At 42.7% G+C, this 19,857-nt stretch overlaps 1 protein-coding gene across 2 annotated transcripts in view; it reads left to right on the top strand.

Moving 5' to 3' along the window:
• The window catches only part of EFL1 (elongation factor like GTPase 1), a 190,388-nt gene extending 176,481 nt beyond the window's left edge, over positions 1 to 13,907 (top strand). For both annotated transcript variants that reach the window (XM_006139255.4, XM_075897120.1), the window contains exon 20: positions 13,342 to 13,907. In XM_006139255.4, the coding sequence (XP_006139317.2) occupies positions 13,342 to 13,530 (189 nt within the window). In that variant the 3' untranslated portion in view covers positions 13,531 to 13,907. The remainder of the gene's footprint in view (positions 1 to 13,341) is intronic.
• The last annotated feature ends 5,950 nt before the right edge of the window (positions 13,908 to 19,857 follow it).

Below are 19,857 nucleotides of genomic sequence, written 5' to 3'. Positions count from 1 at the left end.
AACAGGGCTCACTTTGCTAGTCATATAGGGGTCAGCCACTCATCAGCAAACAACTTGTCAATTCCTTTTCTGCTTGGAAATCTGTTCCCCACTACGCACTGTTGGGAGTTGCAAAATATTGAGCCAGAATGCTCCACAGCACTACGGGGACAAGTAAGACCTTGTAGGGCAAGAAGAGAGCCTTACTTTTGGATAGAAACTACCATTGTTTAATAGTACATATACAGAAAGAAGATATCTCATACTAGAGGATGGAAGACATAACAAGATCTAGTGTCTGGAGGCTGAAGTTTAAAAATTCAGACCGAAAATAAGATATACTGGCATTAGAAAAAGTTCAGAAAAGGGCATCTAAAATGATTAGGGGTTTGGAATGGGTCCCATATGAAGAGAGATTAAAGAGACTAGAACTTTTCAGCTTAGAAAAGAAGAGACTAAGAGGGGAAATGATAGAGGTCTATAAAATCATGAGTGGTGTGGAGAAAGTGAATAAGGAAAAGTTATTTACTTCCCATAATACAAGAACTATGGGCCACCAAATGGAATTAATGGACAGCAGGTTTAAAAGAAATAAAAGGAAGTTCTTCATACAGCGCACAGTCAACCTGTGAAACTCCTTGCCTGAGGAGGTTATGAAGGCTAGGACTATAACAGGGTTTTAAAAAGAGCTAGATAAATTCATGGAGGTTAAGTCCATTAATGGACTTACTGGCTATTAGCCATGGCTATAATGTCTATTAGCAATGGCTATAATATTAATGGCTATTAGCCAGGATGGGTAAGGAATGGTGTCTCTAGCCTCTGTTTGTCGGAGGGTGGAGATGGATGGCAGGAGAGAGATCGCTTGATCATTACCTGATCATTATTGGTTGACTCCCTTTGGGGCACCTAGCATTGGCCACTGTCAGCAGACAGGATACTGGGCTGGATGGACCTTTGGTCTGACCCAGTATGGCTGTTCTTCTGTTCTAAGATTCAAAATTTTAACAAGCTAATTAACTGTTGAAACAGCTTACCAAAAATGTGGCAAATAGTCCACAACATGGAGTCTTTAACTCGAGGTTGGATGCCTTTCTAAAAGGTTAAATGCTGGCACCACTGAAATCAGTACCAAAGTTTTACTGAAACCAGGGTTACACTTGCATTCTAAGTTAGTCGTGAGTTATTGAGATGACTAAAAGCTTTGCTGAGGGAAATTCTATAGCCTTTGTTAAATAGGAGTTCAGACTATATGATTATAATGCTCCTTTTTGGCCATGACACGTGTGGGATCCTGGGGACATTAAGAGAGTCATAGAGTTTAAGGCCCAGATGCGTCAGGTTCATATAATTTTTGGCGATGTCCAGAATGAACCCAAGTCCTGTCCCCCACACATGCATACCTGCCTAAGCCTCTGGAAGCGAGTTTGGGTATGAGAAGGGTCTTGGGGTATAGGCTATGGGCTAGTGCAGGAGATTGGGGGGCTGGGCTGAGGATGAGTTTGGAGTGCAGCATACAGGCCGCCCCGGGGCTGGAGCGGGGGGACAGAGGAAGACTCTTCCCGTTCTTCTCCCTGCCAGCAGCAGTGAGCTCTGGGTGAGGGACCCCAGTCCATCCCTGGCATGACACTCACCCAAGCCCCCCATGGCTGCTGCTCAGGATGGGGTCCAGCTGAGATACCTCCCTACCCCCCCTCCAAAATTGGAGTTGCCTGCTGGATGGAAGCCATAGGTCAAGCAGTCACCCCAGCATGCCCCCAGCACCACTCCCTTGTTGCTGACAGCGGCCAGCAAGGACAGAAGGGACTGCTCTTGCTGCTGGTGATCTAACTGTAAAGTAAGTTGCACTTGCTGTAAAGCAAGTCCCTGGTCAAGCAGATCCAGATTTCTACCATTCTCATGCAGCATGCGCCAATTTGCAGACCACTGGACTGGGACCCAGGTGACCTGGGTTCTGTTCCTGCCTCTGAACTGCTCTATAACATTGGGCAAGTCACTTCCCATCTCTGTGTCTTTGTTCCCCCTCTCACTTTTGTCTTGGCTAATTAGACTGTCAGATCTTTGAGTCAGGGAATGTCTCTTACCATGTGTTCGTATAGTGCCTCTCACAAGAGGGCCTAGAGGTGCTCTTGGAATATGCATAAATCCTCTCACAAAACCAGGCTAATATAATTCAGGTATTATTAGAATTGGAATGAATCCTTTTGAATATCTATACAATTTATAGACTGTATTTATATGTGAACATGTTATATACCTGTTTGCAGGATTTAAGAAACCTTCTGTGCTCTATATCAATTAAAATTGTCAGGAGTTAGTTAATTATTAGAGGTACCGTATATTCCGGCGTACAAGACGACCTCTGAAGTTAAAAAACATCCCCCAAAAATCGGGGGTCGTCTTGTACGCCGGATGCCCCGCCGCCGGAGCCCCTCCGCGGCTTTGAAAGCCTCGGGGGAAGCCGGCAGGGGGGCATCCCAGGCGCGCATGGGCTGCCCGCCCGCCGGAGCCCCTCCGCGGCTTTGAAAGCCTCCGGGGAAGCCGGCGGGGGGGGGCTCCGGAGGGGGGGCAGCCCATGCGCGCCTGGGATGCCCCCCCGCCGGCTTCCCCCGAGGCTTTCAAAGCCGCGGAGGGGCTCCGGCGGGCGGGCAGTCCATGCGCGCCTGGGATGCCCCCCCACCGGCTTCCCCCGAGGCTTTCAAAGCCGCGGAGGGGCTCCGGCGGGCGGGCAGCCCATGCGCGCCTGGGATGCCCCCCCCCGCCGGCTTCCCCGGAGGCTTTCAAAGCCGCGGAGGGGCTCCGGCGGGCGGGCAGCCCATGCGCGCCTGGGATGCCCCCCCGCCGGCTTCCCCCGAGGCTTTCAAAGCCGCGGAGGGGCTCCGGCGGGCGGGCAGCCCATGCGCGCCTGGGATGCCCCCCCGCCGGCTTCCCCCGAGGCTTTCAAAGCCGCGGAGGGGCTCCGGCGGGCGGGCAGTCCATGCGCGCCTGGGATGCCCCCCCCGCCGGCTTCCCCCGAGGCTTTCAAAGCCGCGGAGGGGCTCCGGCGGGCGGGCAGCCCATGCGCGCCTGGGATGCCCCCCCGCCGGCTTCCCCCGAGGCTTTCAAAGCCGCGGAGGGGCTCCGGCGGGCGGGCAGCCCATGCGCGCCTGGGATGCCCCCCCGCCGGCTTCCCCCGAGGCTTTCAAAGCCGCGGAGGGGCTCCGGCGGGCGGGCAGCCCATGCGCGCCTGGGATGCCCCCCCCGCCGGCTTCCCCCGAGGCTTTCAAAGCCGCGGAGGGGCTCCGGCGGGGGGGAGCCCAGGCGCTCCTGGCGGCTTTGCTCCCGGTGCCCCTGGTCTGCTGGGGACATCTCCAGCAGACCAGGGACACCGGGAGCAAAGGAGGCGGAAGGGCGCTGGGGTATAAGATGAAACCCTATCTTTTAATTAAAAAGATAGGGGGTCGTCTTATACGCCCAGTCGCCCTATACACCGGAAAATACGGTAGGTATAGGAGCTGCATCTGTGTCTGAGTGAATGTATTCACTTGGGGTATGTCTACACTTGCACTGTAGTTCAAACTAGGGATGCAAATGTAGGCATTTGAAATAGTAAATGAAGCCAGGATTTAAATATCCCGCGTTTCATTAGCATAATCTCAGCCGTGCGCTGTTTCGGAACCCAGCTGTTTCAAAAGGAAGAAGTTATTCCACTAATGTGAACAAAAGTTTTATGCCTGGATGCCTCTTCTGTTGATGAAAGAATGGATGCTATGGATTTCACAGGCATATCTAGCTCCCAGCTAAAGTAGACTGTATAGAAATAAGCTCCAGGAAACAGTAACCACATAGTAGAAGCAGCTAACAATAGGTTACAAAAAGGCCTGGCTAGCCTGGACATGTAAGATAATATCATAGTAAATTATAGCAAAGAAGATTCAACTAGAAAGACTTTACTGAAATTCAGGAAACAAATTCTGCATTTGCTCTGAGAAGCCACCAAACCAGCCACAGTGTGCAGAGCTCTTGTGAGAGGCATAAAAGGATCAAACTTTACATTGTCTGTCTGGGAAATATTCCTGACTCAGTAGAGTGAAGGCAAGTGCCCAGGAGAAAGATCATCTGTCTCCAAGTCACAGTCAGCCAATGGACCACAGCATATGAATGTACCAGGTGGTGACCATCATGATCCATATTCTCTTCGCATGGTGCAGGAAGACATAAGGATGAAACATTTCCCTATGATACTGCAAAGGAGTTGCCATCAGTTTGCTTTCATTGGGGAACTGTCAGAACACTGGGCATAGGTTCCATGGGAGTGCTGAGCAAGATTTTGGCTCTTGAATTATTGTTTGCATATTTGGGGGGCACATAGGAAAAACCCCTTGGTGTCTATGCAGCTGAAATAGATTTTTTTTTTGTCTAACTAAACCCCTAAATGATTCATTATGTTCTCAATGGAACAATCCTTTTAGGATAATCTTAGCTGCTTAAGAGAAAGCAGTTAATGTTGATCTTGGAGGGAAAAAAGACATCCACACATGTTATTTATTCTATGCTCCAAGTCATTTTTACTTAAAATTCCCTTTAAGTTTCCAAATACTTTTTGTTGCAGGGCAAAACTTCAGAATATAAAAGAGTAACTTATAATAAATTTTAAAAAGAGACATGCCAAACTATACTGCACATACATATTAAATATGACAGCTTAACATAGCTTTTTGCAACAGAAAATAGTGTTAGACTCGCAGACAAAAACCTCTGAAAAACAGAATTAGGGTTGAGAGTATACTGCCTTAAAACAATTAAATGTTACAGTTAAGAAAAAAATCAGGAAATTCAGTTAATCTAACAACCTTTACTCTGCCCCATTTTCTATGTCCATCCTCTCTACTCAGGGACTGAAAATACAGACAAAAGAGGCTACAAGAAACTTATGTAAGCCAAGTTATTCATACTGTAATTTTAATATTATCTACAAGACACTGCTCCAAGGCACTATATATAAAATATGGAAATAATTAAACATTGTAATTGTAAATGTAAACTCCATTTAATTTTTTTTCAGACTGTGTGATTATGCTTTTCCTGCCATCATGGAATAAATGTTTATGACAGAATAGTAAAAAATACAGGAGCATATTTTAAAATGTCATTAGAAGAGATTCAATTTGACAGAATTACAAAAACAATAATTTTCTTTTCCTTATGCAATTAAAAGGTATATCTACACAGCAACATTATTTCAAAATAACTAGTGTTATTTCAAATAACTTAGTCCATGTCTACACAGCAGACAGTTATTTTGAAATAATGTTGAAATACTGTCAAGCAGGAGGACTTCTTACTCTGATTCCTGGACCCTCCTTGCACGAGGAGTAAGGGAAGTCGGAGGAAGAGTGCTCTATTTTGAAATAAAAAACAGGACTATGTAGCACTTTAAAGACTAACAAGATGGTTTATTAGGTGATGAGCTTTCGTGGGCCAGACCCACTTCCTCAGATCAAATAGTGGAAGAAAATTGTCACAACCATATATACAAAAGGATACAATTAAAAAAAATGAACACATATGAAAAGGACAAATCAAATTTCAGAACAGAAGGGAGATGGGGGGGGGGATAAATGTCTGTGAGTTAATGATATTAGAGGTGATAATTGTCTTATCTTTGTAATGGGTAAGAGAATTAATGAACTGTCATTCATGCTTAAATTCGACACTTTACACCTAAGCTTAAACAAAGACTGATGGGTGCTTGAGAATAACCCAACAAAGTATCTAAACATTTCCCAATTAAATTAGATCTATGTAATGAGGTTTGTAATAGGCTCTATGGAGTGCTCTGTCATATCTCCTCCTTGGTCAGAGGAGGCTTTCCTAGAAGCAGACTGCGTGCGTGTGTGTGTGTGTGTGTGTGTGTGTGTGAGAGAGAATCTTCTTGCTGTGATGGGGAAGCATCAGAGAAGTGGGGCTGATAGCAGTGTCTTCTGGAAGTGGCCAGATTCTGAATTATTCTAATTATGACGGTTCTCCTCCTTCCCATGCTTTATGAAAATTGGCTTATGAATATAAATATGCTAAACGTGGAGATGCTTTGGACAAAATACCTTATGTAACCTATCAATTTTAATGTTACCGTCTGCTGGATCTGTATATCCTGATTTGGTGCATGTATCATTCTTGTATGAGAAGTTAGAACTACAAAGTATGAGACTGCTTATACAGGTTGGATCTCCCTGGTCTGGCAACCTTGGGACCTGACTGGTCCTGGATGAGGGATTTTGCTGGACATGAGGAGCTTATTTCTGGTCCCTCTGCTGCTGGCCTTACCCCCTGCTCTGCAACCCCACTGGGCTTCTGAGTTTTCCCATCAGCCTAGTTGGGTCATACGCCCAGCTTCCTGTCTCCCCTTTGATTTCCCTGCAGACCAGCTGAGCATAGGGTTGCCAGATGGTTTAACCAAAAATGCCGAATTTCCCACCACCTCCCCCCCCCCCCAAAAAAAAAACACTGGGAAAAAATTCTGTGGGGGGGGGGAGGGGAAGGGGAGACCAAACTTGTTGAGGAAAAAAAATTAAAAAATAAAACAGCATGGCCCCTTTCAGTGCATGCAGAGTCAGAATAGGGATAGGAACAGGGGAGAAGTTGAGCACTAAGACCCAGGGAAGGCATTGCTTCCCCTTGGTTTTTAGGCTTTTTGCCGGTGTCCATTTTGTTTTCTTAATCAAGCCAGAATGCAGCTTCCCTGCAGAAGCAGGGAGTCTGGGGGCTGAGGGTGCCGGGCCCTGGGGAGAAGAGGAGGCCAGGGGCTGGGCCTGGTTGCTGAGTGTGTCTTAGGGTTGCCAAGTGTCTGGTATTCTCGCCTCCTGCAGAGAAAAAAATCAGAAAATACTGGACATTTTAGGTGTCTGGTATTTTCTGATTTTTTTTGTTACCAGACAGGAGGCAAAAATACCGGACTGTCCAGGTCAATACCGGACACCTGGCAACCCTAGCTGAGCAGTGCACAGGCCTTCCTGGATCTCCCCTTACCCTCTCTTTCCTCCCCCTCGGCCCCTTCCCCCCCCCCCCCCCCCCCCCCCCCGCACCTCAGCTGACCCCTGTGCTAGCATTCCCAGCTCCCCGGGGCAGCTTGTTTGGGTTGTGCATACCACCCTTCCCGCCTCTCTTCTCTCCCCAGTCCAGCTGAGCTGTGTGCCAGCTGTCCCGGCTTCTGCCCCATGCAGCCCAGCTAAACTGTGTGCCAAGCTCCTCAGCTGCCCTGGACAACCCAGCTGGGTCGTGCATGTTGGGTTTCTCACCCCCTTTTAGCAGCCCAGCTGGGCAGCACACTGTCCTTCCTAGCCCTGGATCCCCATTCAGTTGAGCCATGTGCCAGGCTCTCAGCCCCTCCCCTGCCCCCTGCCAGAGTCCTGGGCACCTCTGCCTGCCCCCCGTCTGCAGTGCACCAGAACTCTCTGATCCCAGAACAGCTGTGGTCCTACCAGACCATGGACCTTGTTTGAATCACAAGTATAAGAAGACATGTGACCATACCAAAATCGGATTCTATTTTGACCCCAGTATTTTTCTATGGAAAGGGGGATGTAGAACAAAAGGTTCCTGCACTGGGGAAAAGACTATTTATGTAATGGGAAGCTGTCAGCCCTTTGTCTTCAGATGGCCTGGAAAACCTGGAAAGGATGAAAAAGGCTGGAGACACAAGTCAGAGTAAAAGAGTCTTTGATCTGAAAATTATGCCTGAAATAAGAGCAGCTCTGTAGGGTAAGAATCTGCTTGCAATAATGTTTTGAAGTGAATTAGAACTAGAACTATGCATTTTCTTTTCATTTTAATTTAGTAACGTACTTTGATCTGTTTCAGAGGGGTAGCCAAGTTAGTCTGTAACACAAACTTAAACAACAAACAAGCATGCCTACACAAGCAAGTTTCTGGGACTCTGAATCCAGAGGAGTGCACACTCTGGAGTGGGACAAATGGTGGTAGTGCAAATTGCCAGATAGATATGTTCCTTTTATTTCTGTGTACTTTGATTTTATTCACTTTTAATCTGTTAAACCCTGTTTTTTTAAGTAAAGGTGTTTAATTCTAATTTAATCAATTAGATGTATATTATTTATAATTGTTGTCCTGGAGTTAGATCCAGATTATTGGTGGAATCATTTTATTCCTGGAGGCTCCAAGGCACACCATTAAGTGTGTACTGGGCCAGCCAAGTGGAGGCACTTCCATTGTATATTCTTTAAGAGCAAGGGACTGCAGCAGGGGGGTGGATAGGGAATTCCCAACTAAACAACATCACCACTGGGGTACTCAGGATCTCCTTTTATGTTAAAACCATCAGGTACCCAGGGAGACGTGTGAGTCTGACTTGCTCCCGAGTTACCCAGTTAGGAGAAGGGGGTTACTCTTACTTTTGATTTACTATGAGCTTCATAATTTACAAATATGTACTTTCTAAAACATGGCATTTTAAATTAATGGTTTATAAAATGCTATGTTTTGGAGGAATGTTCTTCCTATTTTGCCAATTTTCAGTGTCTCCTTACCCTATTTTTGTTCTATGGATATAGTTTTAAATGACCTTCCTTGTCTTAAAATATCATATGGCAGGGTACAGTACAATAAATACAAGAATATTCCTACCCTGAACACACACTCTTAAAAAATTCTGGATTGGGGGTAAAGATGCCTAACATTGGAAGTTTGTGGTCCCTTTGGTCTGAGTAGTAAGACAGCTCTAGTCTTGTTCTTCAAAAATAATTTAAAGTAATGTCCTTGACTACTATGAGAACAATAATGTTAAAACACAATTGATATTTACTGTTAGTATTGTTCTAATTAATTCCTGGGATTTAATTAAAGAAACAGACTCAAATTACCTTTGTCTTTTATAAAATGTATAGATTACCCATAACATAAATTAATGAAGCTCATTGATGATTATTAGAAACTTGGCAACCTAAACAGACATTCAGTGATCAAATTTATCATTCAGTATTCGTAGCTAACATTATTGCAAGGTGACCTTATTGACTGCAGCTATAAGTTTGTCTATACCTTATTAATTCCAGTTACTTTTAGGCTCCTTCATAGATAATAGTCCACTAACAGAAAGGAAGAGTTGAATTTCAGGACTAAAGCCCTGTGCAATTTTGTTTAATTACCCAAATATCTATTTGCCAAGGTCCATTTCCCAGATTTGATTACACACCCATTTTATATCAGCCTAAGATTTGATGAACGCTCTTAGTGAGTTAGGACTATTCCTTGTACCTTTGATAAAGTTTACCAAGTAATAAGCCTGAAATGGTTCATTAAGTTTAGTCCTTAGAACAATCCTGTATACATCTATAATTTGTTATTTCAGTATGATAGTCAGTAAAATCAAATGAGTACTGGTTAACCTCTCTAGTGTGGCACTCTTTGGTTCAGCAGCACCTATGTCCGACATAACTGTAGTCAGCCAGATGTCCATTTGTCGTGGGTGTGGCCAAGTTTACCATGGTCCCATACAGTTGGTTTATAGCTACCAGTCTTGGCTCTCAGTGTTCTGTGCTGTTATTTAGCTCTAATTTACCCCTAAATGTCCTCTAACACCACAGTAAACAGTGCAAGTGTTGGTGTTGCTGCTAGACAATATTGACCTCCCGTGGTTGGGCAAATTCTCTGGTTTGGCACCAGTTAAGTGCCGAGAGTGCCGGACTAGAGAGGTTCAACCTGTATTTATTGTTGTGTGCTCATTCAGTGTGTAGAGTCCCACAATCTAAGCTGCTGATAGCACTGTACTAACTCAAAAGTTTTTTGAGTGATTGTTCGTATCCATTCCATCTTAAGTATATGTGCTCGCCACATGCACTGGTGCTGGAAGTGTTTCGTGAAGCAGTGTCCAAAAGGGAGTGGCTCTGGGGGCCACTGGAGTGGCACCCACATGCTGTGGTATAAGGGACATTGCCCATTCCACTCTCAGTTCCTTCTTGAGGTCACCAATAGTGCATAGAATGTCCACTATTCTCCGTAGCATTGTTTAGGCTTAGTTTGTGAAACTTTAGTCCTTGTACAGTTAGTTTAAATAGTTAGTAATAGATAACTAAAGTATTGTATGATCTCCCTGGTCTCCATTATCTCCTCCCTGGATCCAGGAAACTGGTATGCAATCCACAACCTGAAAAACACATATTTCCACATGGTGATCTTCCCAGGACACATACACTTTCTTAGTTTTACAGTGAGTTAGGCCTACACCAATTTGCTGTCCTCCCATTTGGCCTGGCAACAGCACTGAGGGAGTTTACCAAGTGCACAGCAGTAGTTGTGCTTACCTTAGGTGCTGGGTTATCCAGATTTACCCATACCTCGATGACTGGCTGGTCAAAGGCAGCTCCAAGGAGTAGGTCCAACACTGTGTCAAGGCCCTGCAAGCCATGTGGCAGTCCTTGGGGCTATTGGTCAAAGACAAAAAGTGCCACATTAGTTCTATTTCAAAGGATAGGATTCATCATGGCAGTACTTGACTTGACCTGTGTGAAAGCATTCCTGCTACTAGACAGGTTCCAGGTGCTGATGGACCTCATCGTAGAAGTTTCCAAGTTTCTCTTGACGGGCAAAGTATGCCTGTGTCTGGTGAAGCACATGGCAACATGCAGTTATATGGTCCACTGTGCCAGTCTCCACATGCAATGCCTCCAGGAATAGCTGGTGTTGACCTGTGACAGAGACCACCTGGGAAAGATTGTAACCATTCACTTGATGGTACTCATCTCATTGCAGTAGTGGACCAGTCCAGAGAAGGCCCTGGAAGGAGTCCCATTCGACAATCCTGCTCTTTCCCTGAAGCTACAGTCAGATGCCTCAGACCTTGGCTGGGGCGTGCACCTCAGAAATTTCCGTATTTATTTTTGGATGCCATTGTAATTTTTGGTGTTCCTGTAAACTGTGTGCTTGTGCGGCCACTTAGGGGAGATTCAGATGCTGCCCAGCTGATTAGCAGAGTGCCTACAATTAGGTTTAGTTTCTACTGGTAGTGCAGATTGCGTGACACTTTGGATCTCCAAGAACTCAATAATGCCTGCTCTGACTATCCAGTGTATGGGTATGTCTACACTATGCAGCTTTTAGCAACAAGGCTGTGTCCCTAGCTCTAAAAGTCAGCATTTGTGAACACTGTTTGTTGGCTTTTTTGCTGACAAAATACTTTTACTCCTCACAATCAGTTTTCACTTTGTTGGCAGGTGAGTGCTGCTGCCGACAAAGCACCATTCACATTTCCACTTGCCCTGGTAAAACTTTTGTGGGGAGGAGGGAGGATCAAGCACCTATGAATGACAAAAGTTGTGTCAATCAATTGGAAGTGTAGACATAGCCTAGAAGTCACCATTTTCTTTTTATCGATATATCAGTTGAGACCTTGACAGCTCTCTAATTAAGTATCTTTAATAACTGGAACTAGCACACTGTTGTCAGCTCTTTATCAGTTTATCATGGCTATTTCTCCCTCTTTCTGGAGTTTGGAGGCTTATCAAAATGTTGAAATTGCTTTTGGCTAGCAGAGCCCTGCAAAGTGATTCACAAGGAGGACATGGGCTCTATCTTACTTAGCATAGAAACACCTCACTTTTAGGCACTCTGCCTGCTGAGTGGAATATACAACCCCACACCCCAACTCCCTCTACAATGCATGGGGAGAGTTAGGCACCCAAAAAAGTGTTCATACAAGCCAAAATATTGAACAGGAAGCTGCTTGAACTAGCTAGTAAGAAAAGGTAAGGACAGCAATGTGGCCTGCTGTAGCCCTGTCCCTCAATGAACGTTGGTGCCTAATTTGGGGGAGGGAGACCCCTACTGTGGGCAGGGACTCTCCAGCCTGTCTGGAGCAGCCCCCACCTGCAGTGGGCACAGCCCTGCAGTCCATGGACAGGGTTGCTCCACCCCAGCCTGAGGGAGCTGGAGTGTCCCCACTACTCCCATTTAAGTGGTTAACTGGTTAAACATAACACTGATTGAACAGGACTTTACATCCCTATTCTTAATACTCTCCTAGGGTTAGGCACCTAATCTGGGTCAGTCGTTTAAAAACAATGTGGTGGTGACCAGGCCGCCCCCTCATAACCTTTACTCTAGTCACTGGTCTAGTGGCTAGAGCAGTGTTTCTCAACCAGTGGTACGAGTACTCTTAGGGGTACTCAAGAGAAGTCTGGGGGATATGTCAACACAACTGAAATTTGCAGAAAACTGAATTTTTGTGTTAAGTTTTACAGCGTTTTATTATTTTTGTACTTTTTACACCCAAAAATTTCATCACCTGCCCAGCTATGATTAAGTTGTTTAACATATGTGTTGCAATGGTAGGAACAAAAATTGTATGTCTGAAAACTGTAGGTACTGGAAGTACTTATAATTTATTGATTTTTTTTTTTTTTTTAAAAGCGGTCATATATATATATATAAGCTTGAGTATCACTGGGTAAGAGCAGTCATCCAGCTTGGTTTGAATCACCATACTTCCTGATATACAACACGGACTTGAATTTGGTTCTGCCATCTCCCAGGAGGGTTCCCTACTTACTGAGCAGAAGGTGGGTTTAGGGTTTCTGTAGGTTTAGTCCAGGACTATGTAGCTCCATCATCCAAAACCTTCTAGGAGGCTTCACAAGGCTCAGTCATTATGACAGACTCAAGGATACAAGAGAAGCTCCAATGGCAAGTTTTAGCTCCAGGACTGAGGATTTCATCTCTCCCAAGGCCTTGTGAAGAATCCCTACTGATTTTACAATTGTTTTCCTCAGGGGTAGAGGAATCTGAGACACAGAAATGAGTGTATCATCTTCTGTGCAACCAGGGGCGGATATAGGAAAGGGCGAACGGGGCAGCCGCCCCGGGCACCGCGCTTCAAAAAGCCCCGCGCATGCGCTGTGGCGCCACCGCATATGCGCATGGCGTCACTGCGCATGCGCCATGGCAAAGGGGGAGCCCCGCAAAATGGTCACCTGCCACTATGTGCAACTGAATGCCAGTAAAAAGGCAGGGCAACCCCAACACAAATCTAAATGAGAAGGGGCTTTTTGAAATTTAGGATGAGATTTTTAGTTCAGTTTTAATGCATATATGATAGTTTTGCCAAATCTTTCTTTTTTTTAAGAGCAAATACATATACCTAAGTTACAAAAAGGTGAGTACTTCATTCATTGAACATATTAAACCAGCTTCAATGCATTTGGCTTGAATAGCTTATTGAATACCACCTAGGAAACCATACCTACTTTTTTTCCAAATGTGTTGCTTTTAAAAATAAGGTCATTTAGAACACAAAAAGTTAGCTGAAATGCTCTAATCTACTTTTTTTTTAAAAAAATAATATACCTCTTTCTACAATTTTCTTTTTTTTAGGTAATTTCAAGTGACCCATTCTGGGTACCAACTACTGAGGAGGAATATTTGCACTTTGGGGAAAAAGCAGACTCTGAGAACCAGGCCCGCAAGTACATGAATGCAGTGAGAAAACGAAAAGGACTTTATGTAGAAGAAAAAATTGTGGAACATGCTGAGAAGCAAAGAACTCTCAGTAGAAATAAGTAACTGCCTCTATTTTCAGTTCTACTCAAACTCAGCTAAGTGCAGGTGGATTAGTTTCTGTACAGCAAATTCAAAATGTCATTTTGGACTTGCAGTTTTACACAAGATTTCATATGTGGTGTAATTTGTCCATGGCTTCAGTTGTAATAAACTTGAGCCTTTCCAGCCTTTTATATAGAGACTAACATTTTGTGTAATTTATTTGAATGAGACGTAACAAGAAATTCAGTGGAATTGCTCTCTCCATTTTTAAGAGCCCCCCAGCTCCTGTCCCAAGATTGCAAGTTATTTGTTTAAAGTTTTCTTTCTAATTTACCTGATGTAATCACGACGAGACCAGGTCCAATTATCCACTGGAAATAAATTGGGCAATGAATTTAGCCATTTTCTTCTGTTCTTGACTCTGTTTCAAACTGATTTCTGATTTCTGTTAAATGCATTTATTGTTCACAAGTATTTGGCATAACTACACATTTCAGCTTATGCACTGTTCATGAACTTATTCACTCTGCACTCTTCATGGTGTGTGAGTCATCAGCTAAATCATACGGTATTCGTCCTGTTTCTAGACAAACTCTTCAAAGCGGAGAGAGATATAGCATAAATGAAAGATTGACTACTCGTATTGTGCATGGATACCCGTTACACACATGAATACTGTTATTTGTACAAAGAACAACTACTCACCAAATATTTGTGTAAAAAGCCCATTCATAGATAAGTTTGCAAATAGTCATAGTACATTAGTGGTTTTTTTTGCAACTACTCATAATACAGTTGCACAGTTCATTAGGGAGTGTTGCAGATAACCTAATAAAAATTCTTAAGCTATATGTTCTGAATAACCCCCACTGACAGTGAAACAATTATAATGTAGGGCTTGTTTAAAAAAGGGGGACGGAGTTTAACTGAAAAATAGTCAAAATCAGATTTTTCAGATTAACTACTATAACCAGTTGTGATCAGTACAACATGACAGGCTTATCAATGTCATCCATTATTAACTCCAAAAATTACAAATATATTTTGGTCTAATGTGAAAGGATGGAACTGGTTTGGTAGTTTTGTGCAAGATTCCTTATAGCTTTGCTCAAATACTTCAAATGTTATCTACTATACCTTCACTATGATGTGAATCTCAACTGTAATTATTAATATTTATTTATTTGTATTGATATAGCAAGTAGGAGTCTGTCATGGATCAGAGAAAGATGGACCTATTTTGAACAACTGCTGTTTGTGCTCATCCCCAAATTCATTGTAATTCATGATTTAATTTGGATTTAGATCCTGCTCTCTGGAGATGAAAGGTTGGTGCACCAAAGTACCGCATCACCTAAAGCCAAGCATGATGAATATTCTATTAATCTAATTTCAGCTCTGTTGGAATTATAAACTGCTTCAGTTTCATAGCAAAATATTCTTACCACTGTCCAGAACTCCTAATATTCTGTGACAGTGACTACACAAAACTCTGCTTTGTCTTATTTTTACTGCTCCCCAGCACGAATCCCTCAGGAGTCTCTAATTGCACAGAGGCCAGCTATGGGGACCAGGACAGCTATAGCCCCATTGGGCCAGCAGGGTCATGGGTAGAGAAAGGGACAGCTATCTACTATATATTCCAGAGTTTATCTATTAGTATGTCTGCCTGTCTGTCTCCCAGCCAGGGAATATGCACCCCTCCCCAAGCTGTGCCTGCTGCAGCAGCCATGGACAGGCACTTCTCACCTGGCCCCAAGTTGCTGTGGTGAGAGAAGGCTGGGGTTGTCCTCTCTCTTTCGAGCAGCCTACATACTGAACCCCTCATCTACAGTCTCACCCCAGAACAATGATTTAAATGAAGAAAAACAAAACTTATTTCAGTTACGAATCCAAACAACACCAGGTAAATCTTCTAGTATTTAATGAAGCTGAAAGGGATCAGTTCTTGAGTCTTCTCCCAACTATATTAGAACCGTGCTGCAAATAGTGAAGGGGGGGCATGATGTGTTTAGTTTCGCACAACCATAAAAACATAATTGCCATGGATTTTTTTCTTCCCAGAGTATCTCCTCATTTTCACAATGCTGCTTCTGGGCATTATTCCTTTTGAGCCTACCTGGCCTTTCTATGTGGCAATTAGAGGGCGAAGTCAGAAGTTATTTATATGTCAGTGTTCCCTAAGATAAAGGAAACTGTTACTTTTGTTTCACAAGTGTATACTTGAATTAATGTTTATCCTTTAATGAAATAGTAACTTTTTCATTTTCCATCTCTTTGCTTTCATTATAGAAATATAATGTTTCACCTTAAGATTTTATTGAAATTTTATTCAAGCAAATGAAACCTTACCCTCTCTAGAAGGTTAATCCATAAATTACTTCTCTTTTGAGCAGTGCCTACATGAGAGAAGGGGTGGCTAAATCTCTCATTTTCCTCATGTTCAGCAACTCTTCAGGTGTGAGTCTAGATTATTTAAATGCTTTTGAGCTTTTAAGCTTGAATAATCAGGTAGAGGCTGTTTAAAATAAATATTTTATTCTGAATTAATGTTCATATTTTTGCTATGGTTTATCTTCAAATTGCATCTACAAATATGTAGCATAAGGATGATGCAAAATGCTGCCATGCTGCATGTTTGCAAATGAACATTTAATGAATAAAATGGAGTAGCTTTCTGGAGACTTGTTTTTAATGTAAATATTTTTAAATAAAATGTGTTGAAATAAGCAACCTAATGGAAAAAATGTAACTAACCTGGAAACATTCTCTCAACTTTAGATAGGATATGCTTTCCCTAATAACAGGAATCTGAATGCCTATCGTGCGTGACTTGCAAACCACACTTCTCTGTTTTATTCCAAAAGCAACTTCGTGGAACAGTTTTTTCCTGCTTGTTACATGCACATGACAATATGACAGAGTTTTGGAAACTCTCTGCTAAGTGTGACAAATAACTTGCTGATGAAGCAAACCATGGTGAGATTTAATTGGGAGAGCTCAGCCATTAAATCATCTGGTCCTCCATTGCCAGCTTTAGTGCTAAATGTAGTTCTTGATTAAAATAAACACAAGCCGCTTTTCAGATGTATTTTTCAGCCTTTATTTTTCCATGCATTTTTACGTTTTTAGTGACAGGGCCTCAGCTGATGTAAATGGTCACAGCTCTATTGACTTCAGTGGAACTGTGACAATTTGAACTACCTGAAGATCTGCCCTTCAGTGTGCAAAAAACACATCAAACAACCACATAGCTGTGCAGTTTTGACCCTTCACAGAGCAATAATCATTCACTCAATAACAAACCCGATGCCCCCAAATTATTTTGCATCTTGATGTGAACAAGCGGGAATGAAGAGTTGGATTTATTTGAAGAAAACAAGGCCCTTCCTATAGCAATCAAATCCCTTATCATGGTTATCTAGAGGATCCTCCTTTTACTTTAGGAAACTTTTCCTTTTCTCTCAGACCAATAATTTAGTAGATTAACCTGTCTGTCTGTCTCACCACAGATAATCTCCCTCCTGCAGCAAACTTCACTTCCAGCTAAAAGACAAGAACAGTAGGTAGAGAGTAATCAAAGAATGGCAGACACATTGGGCAGTATGATCTTTTTCTTGATTCTCATTGTTCTGTATTACCTTAAGAATTAGACAGTATGTTGCAACAAGATAGGCAAGGGCAGGTTGACACGTGGATGAGAAGCAGACTACTTCACCAAAATACATAATTCTTAAAATAGATCTGGTTAAATAACTATGAAGCTTCCTACTTCTTAGGTACTAACCCACCTTTATCATGATAGAGGCTAGTTTAGTATATTTGTAATCATGCAGAGAGAAAAGGAGTATGTCACTTATTCACAAGGTCTGTAGCACTTGTCATGGGATCCTAAGGAGAAAGAAACATCAAACCATATACCACATAAGAAAATGCTGAGTCCTGAATGGCAGTTTTGGATATGGCTGATTTGGGATTCTCCCTTTAACATGATCACATTTTTTTTTTATAGCACAGATGGATTTTCAAAGTGTTTAGGCTCCACCAGTTAATGTTTGTAGGGTGTAGCTCAGATTGGCAAACTGGATTTAGCTAAGCATCCAAAAGTTTGGATGTCTTCTGAGTTTGTTGCAAGGGATAGTAGAACCATGTGCTCTTCCTTGATTATGCGTGATTGAAAGTAACCAAAGTACTTTGGAGATGGGTGCTGTGGACGCACATGTTGGGGGAGAGGAGAGTGAAAGTAGCACAATTCAGGAACCTTGCCATTTTGTCAGAACATCTGAGTTGACTTACTGGGACGTGTGGAAAACATGGATGGGACCAGAGATTGGAGTAGATTAGACACTAAGCAATGTGACTTCCTCTACCATGTCCCATGAAAACTTGTGGCAGTGTTAATGCTTGAGGGAACATTAATGTTACTGGTGGGGTTTGCTCTGCCAGTCCTAGTCAGGTTTAAAGTAGTGAGTTTAGTGCGTTGCCGCTCCTGACCTGGCACATTGCCATATCAAGGAGAAAGGGTGAGTTGCATGAAAGCAAGAAGCCACCCAGCTGCCTGAGAACTAAAACTGAGGGAGCAGTTCTCTGCAAGGCCTCAACCGTTGCTGTCTTTGTGAAACCCACTCCTGTATGTTCCTCAGTCCCAGAGACTGGTGAGATGCAGGGGCAGCAGGATGTGGACTCCAAAGTCTCTTTCAAAATGATTTGTTGCCGTACTTGACAATAGAACCAAAGCTGCTTTCAGGCAAAATGCTTTGAACTGGAAGTATTGAGACTGTGCTTTTACATGGGGTATCCATCTATTTATTATTGTGACCTGGTTAAAAATACTGTGACTCTTTCTTGTATCACTCCCTGGTTTTCTTTAGAAACAGAAGTGGAAGTGCAGGGGAAGGTATGAATGAACTAATTTTTCTACCGTCGAATGTTTGGGGCTTGGTTTGAGTTCTGACAACTTATGTAGGCTCACTTAAGAAACCATGGGGCTAGTGGGAGTGAGAAGAAGCATAATCTAGTGGTTAAAATGCAGAGGATAGGGGGTTAAGATTTATCATTGTGCAACATTGGCTTAATCTCTCTGTGCCTTTGTTGTGCCTCTGTAGAATAATGATAAAAACCAAGGGGGAATGCCAAAACTCTTCACTACCTATATCTGAGATGGATATTGAGCCATAATCTATCAGTATTTCCAAGTGCTTTGTGAGTCTTTCATGGAAGGTGCTATACAATAGAAGTGCAAAATATCACTAGGATTTATTCATTGCCTACTACTGAACATACATTTGCAATATTCTTACAAGGGAGATCAATCAGCTGTCATCCCCTTTGATATGTAAAATCTGTGGGAATGGAAATCTCTCTGAAATGTGTGATTCTGGAGATCAAATATTTACATAAACTTTTAAGGAGGTGGCACTCTACCCTCGCTGAGCTACCAATGGAATGTTGGACTTCACTATAAACTTAAACTCAGTGTAACCAAAACTTTGATTATGAATCAAAAAGTCATTTTACGTGGATTTGTATATAATAGGGCTTTTCACTGACAGCATGCTTGGTTTTCGTATTTAAAAGAAATTACTTCAAAACAAACATGGTCCAGTCCCTGTAACGGTGAAGCATTAAAGCATGGTTGAGCCCACATTTTTATTTTTATACTGGCATATTTTTCCAGTTTTTTTTCCCTCACCTCGCCTTTCCATCAATGTTTAATCATGTTAAAATGAGAAATAAAGAGTGTTTGTTAGTTCAAACTATTTTGCTTGTAATTTGAGTGGGTAGACATCTTGGTATTTGCTTGTTGCACATCAGCTTGTGACTGATACCTGGCAAGATACTTTTACACTATTATCAGGCAGAAAAATGCTTTAATGAAGAGTTATTCAGCCTTAATGCTCACTTATTGGGAGTCTTCTGCAGATCTGAGTTCAAAAGAATTTGGGGAGGAAAGAGAATTGATTATTTATTTTGAAGCCTTCATGAATGTGCATATATAATAATAATAATGTATACAGTGGTTTTTTGTTTAGTTCTGTCTTTACCAGTTTGATCATGTAACTCCTTCCATTACTGCATTATGAGGGAGCTTGTTGCTGTCTTCAGCAAATTCACAAGTGCATCTGACTGTCTTAACCATTATGGCTCTGATTTAGGAACCAATGGAAGTATGTGTTTAAATATAAGCAGGTGCTTAAGCCCATTTGATTTGTGTAGCACTTAAGTGCATATTTAAACATATGCTTAAGTGCTGTTCTATTTAGGTTGCTTTCTTGACCAATGGCCTAATACCTTATAATGTAGTTCAATTCTGCCAGTCTGTTTTACAGTAACTACAGTATTGTGAAT

The sequence above is a fragment of the Pelodiscus sinensis genome, chromosome 14 (genome assembly GCF_049634645.1).
Source record: "Pelodiscus sinensis isolate JC-2024 chromosome 14, ASM4963464v1, whole genome shotgun sequence".
NCBI classification, from domain to species: domain Eukaryota; kingdom Metazoa; phylum Chordata; order Testudines; family Trionychidae; genus Pelodiscus; species Pelodiscus sinensis.
The sequence above is the reverse complement of the archived record's forward strand: the minus strand, read 5'-3'. Positions and strand labels throughout refer to the sequence as shown.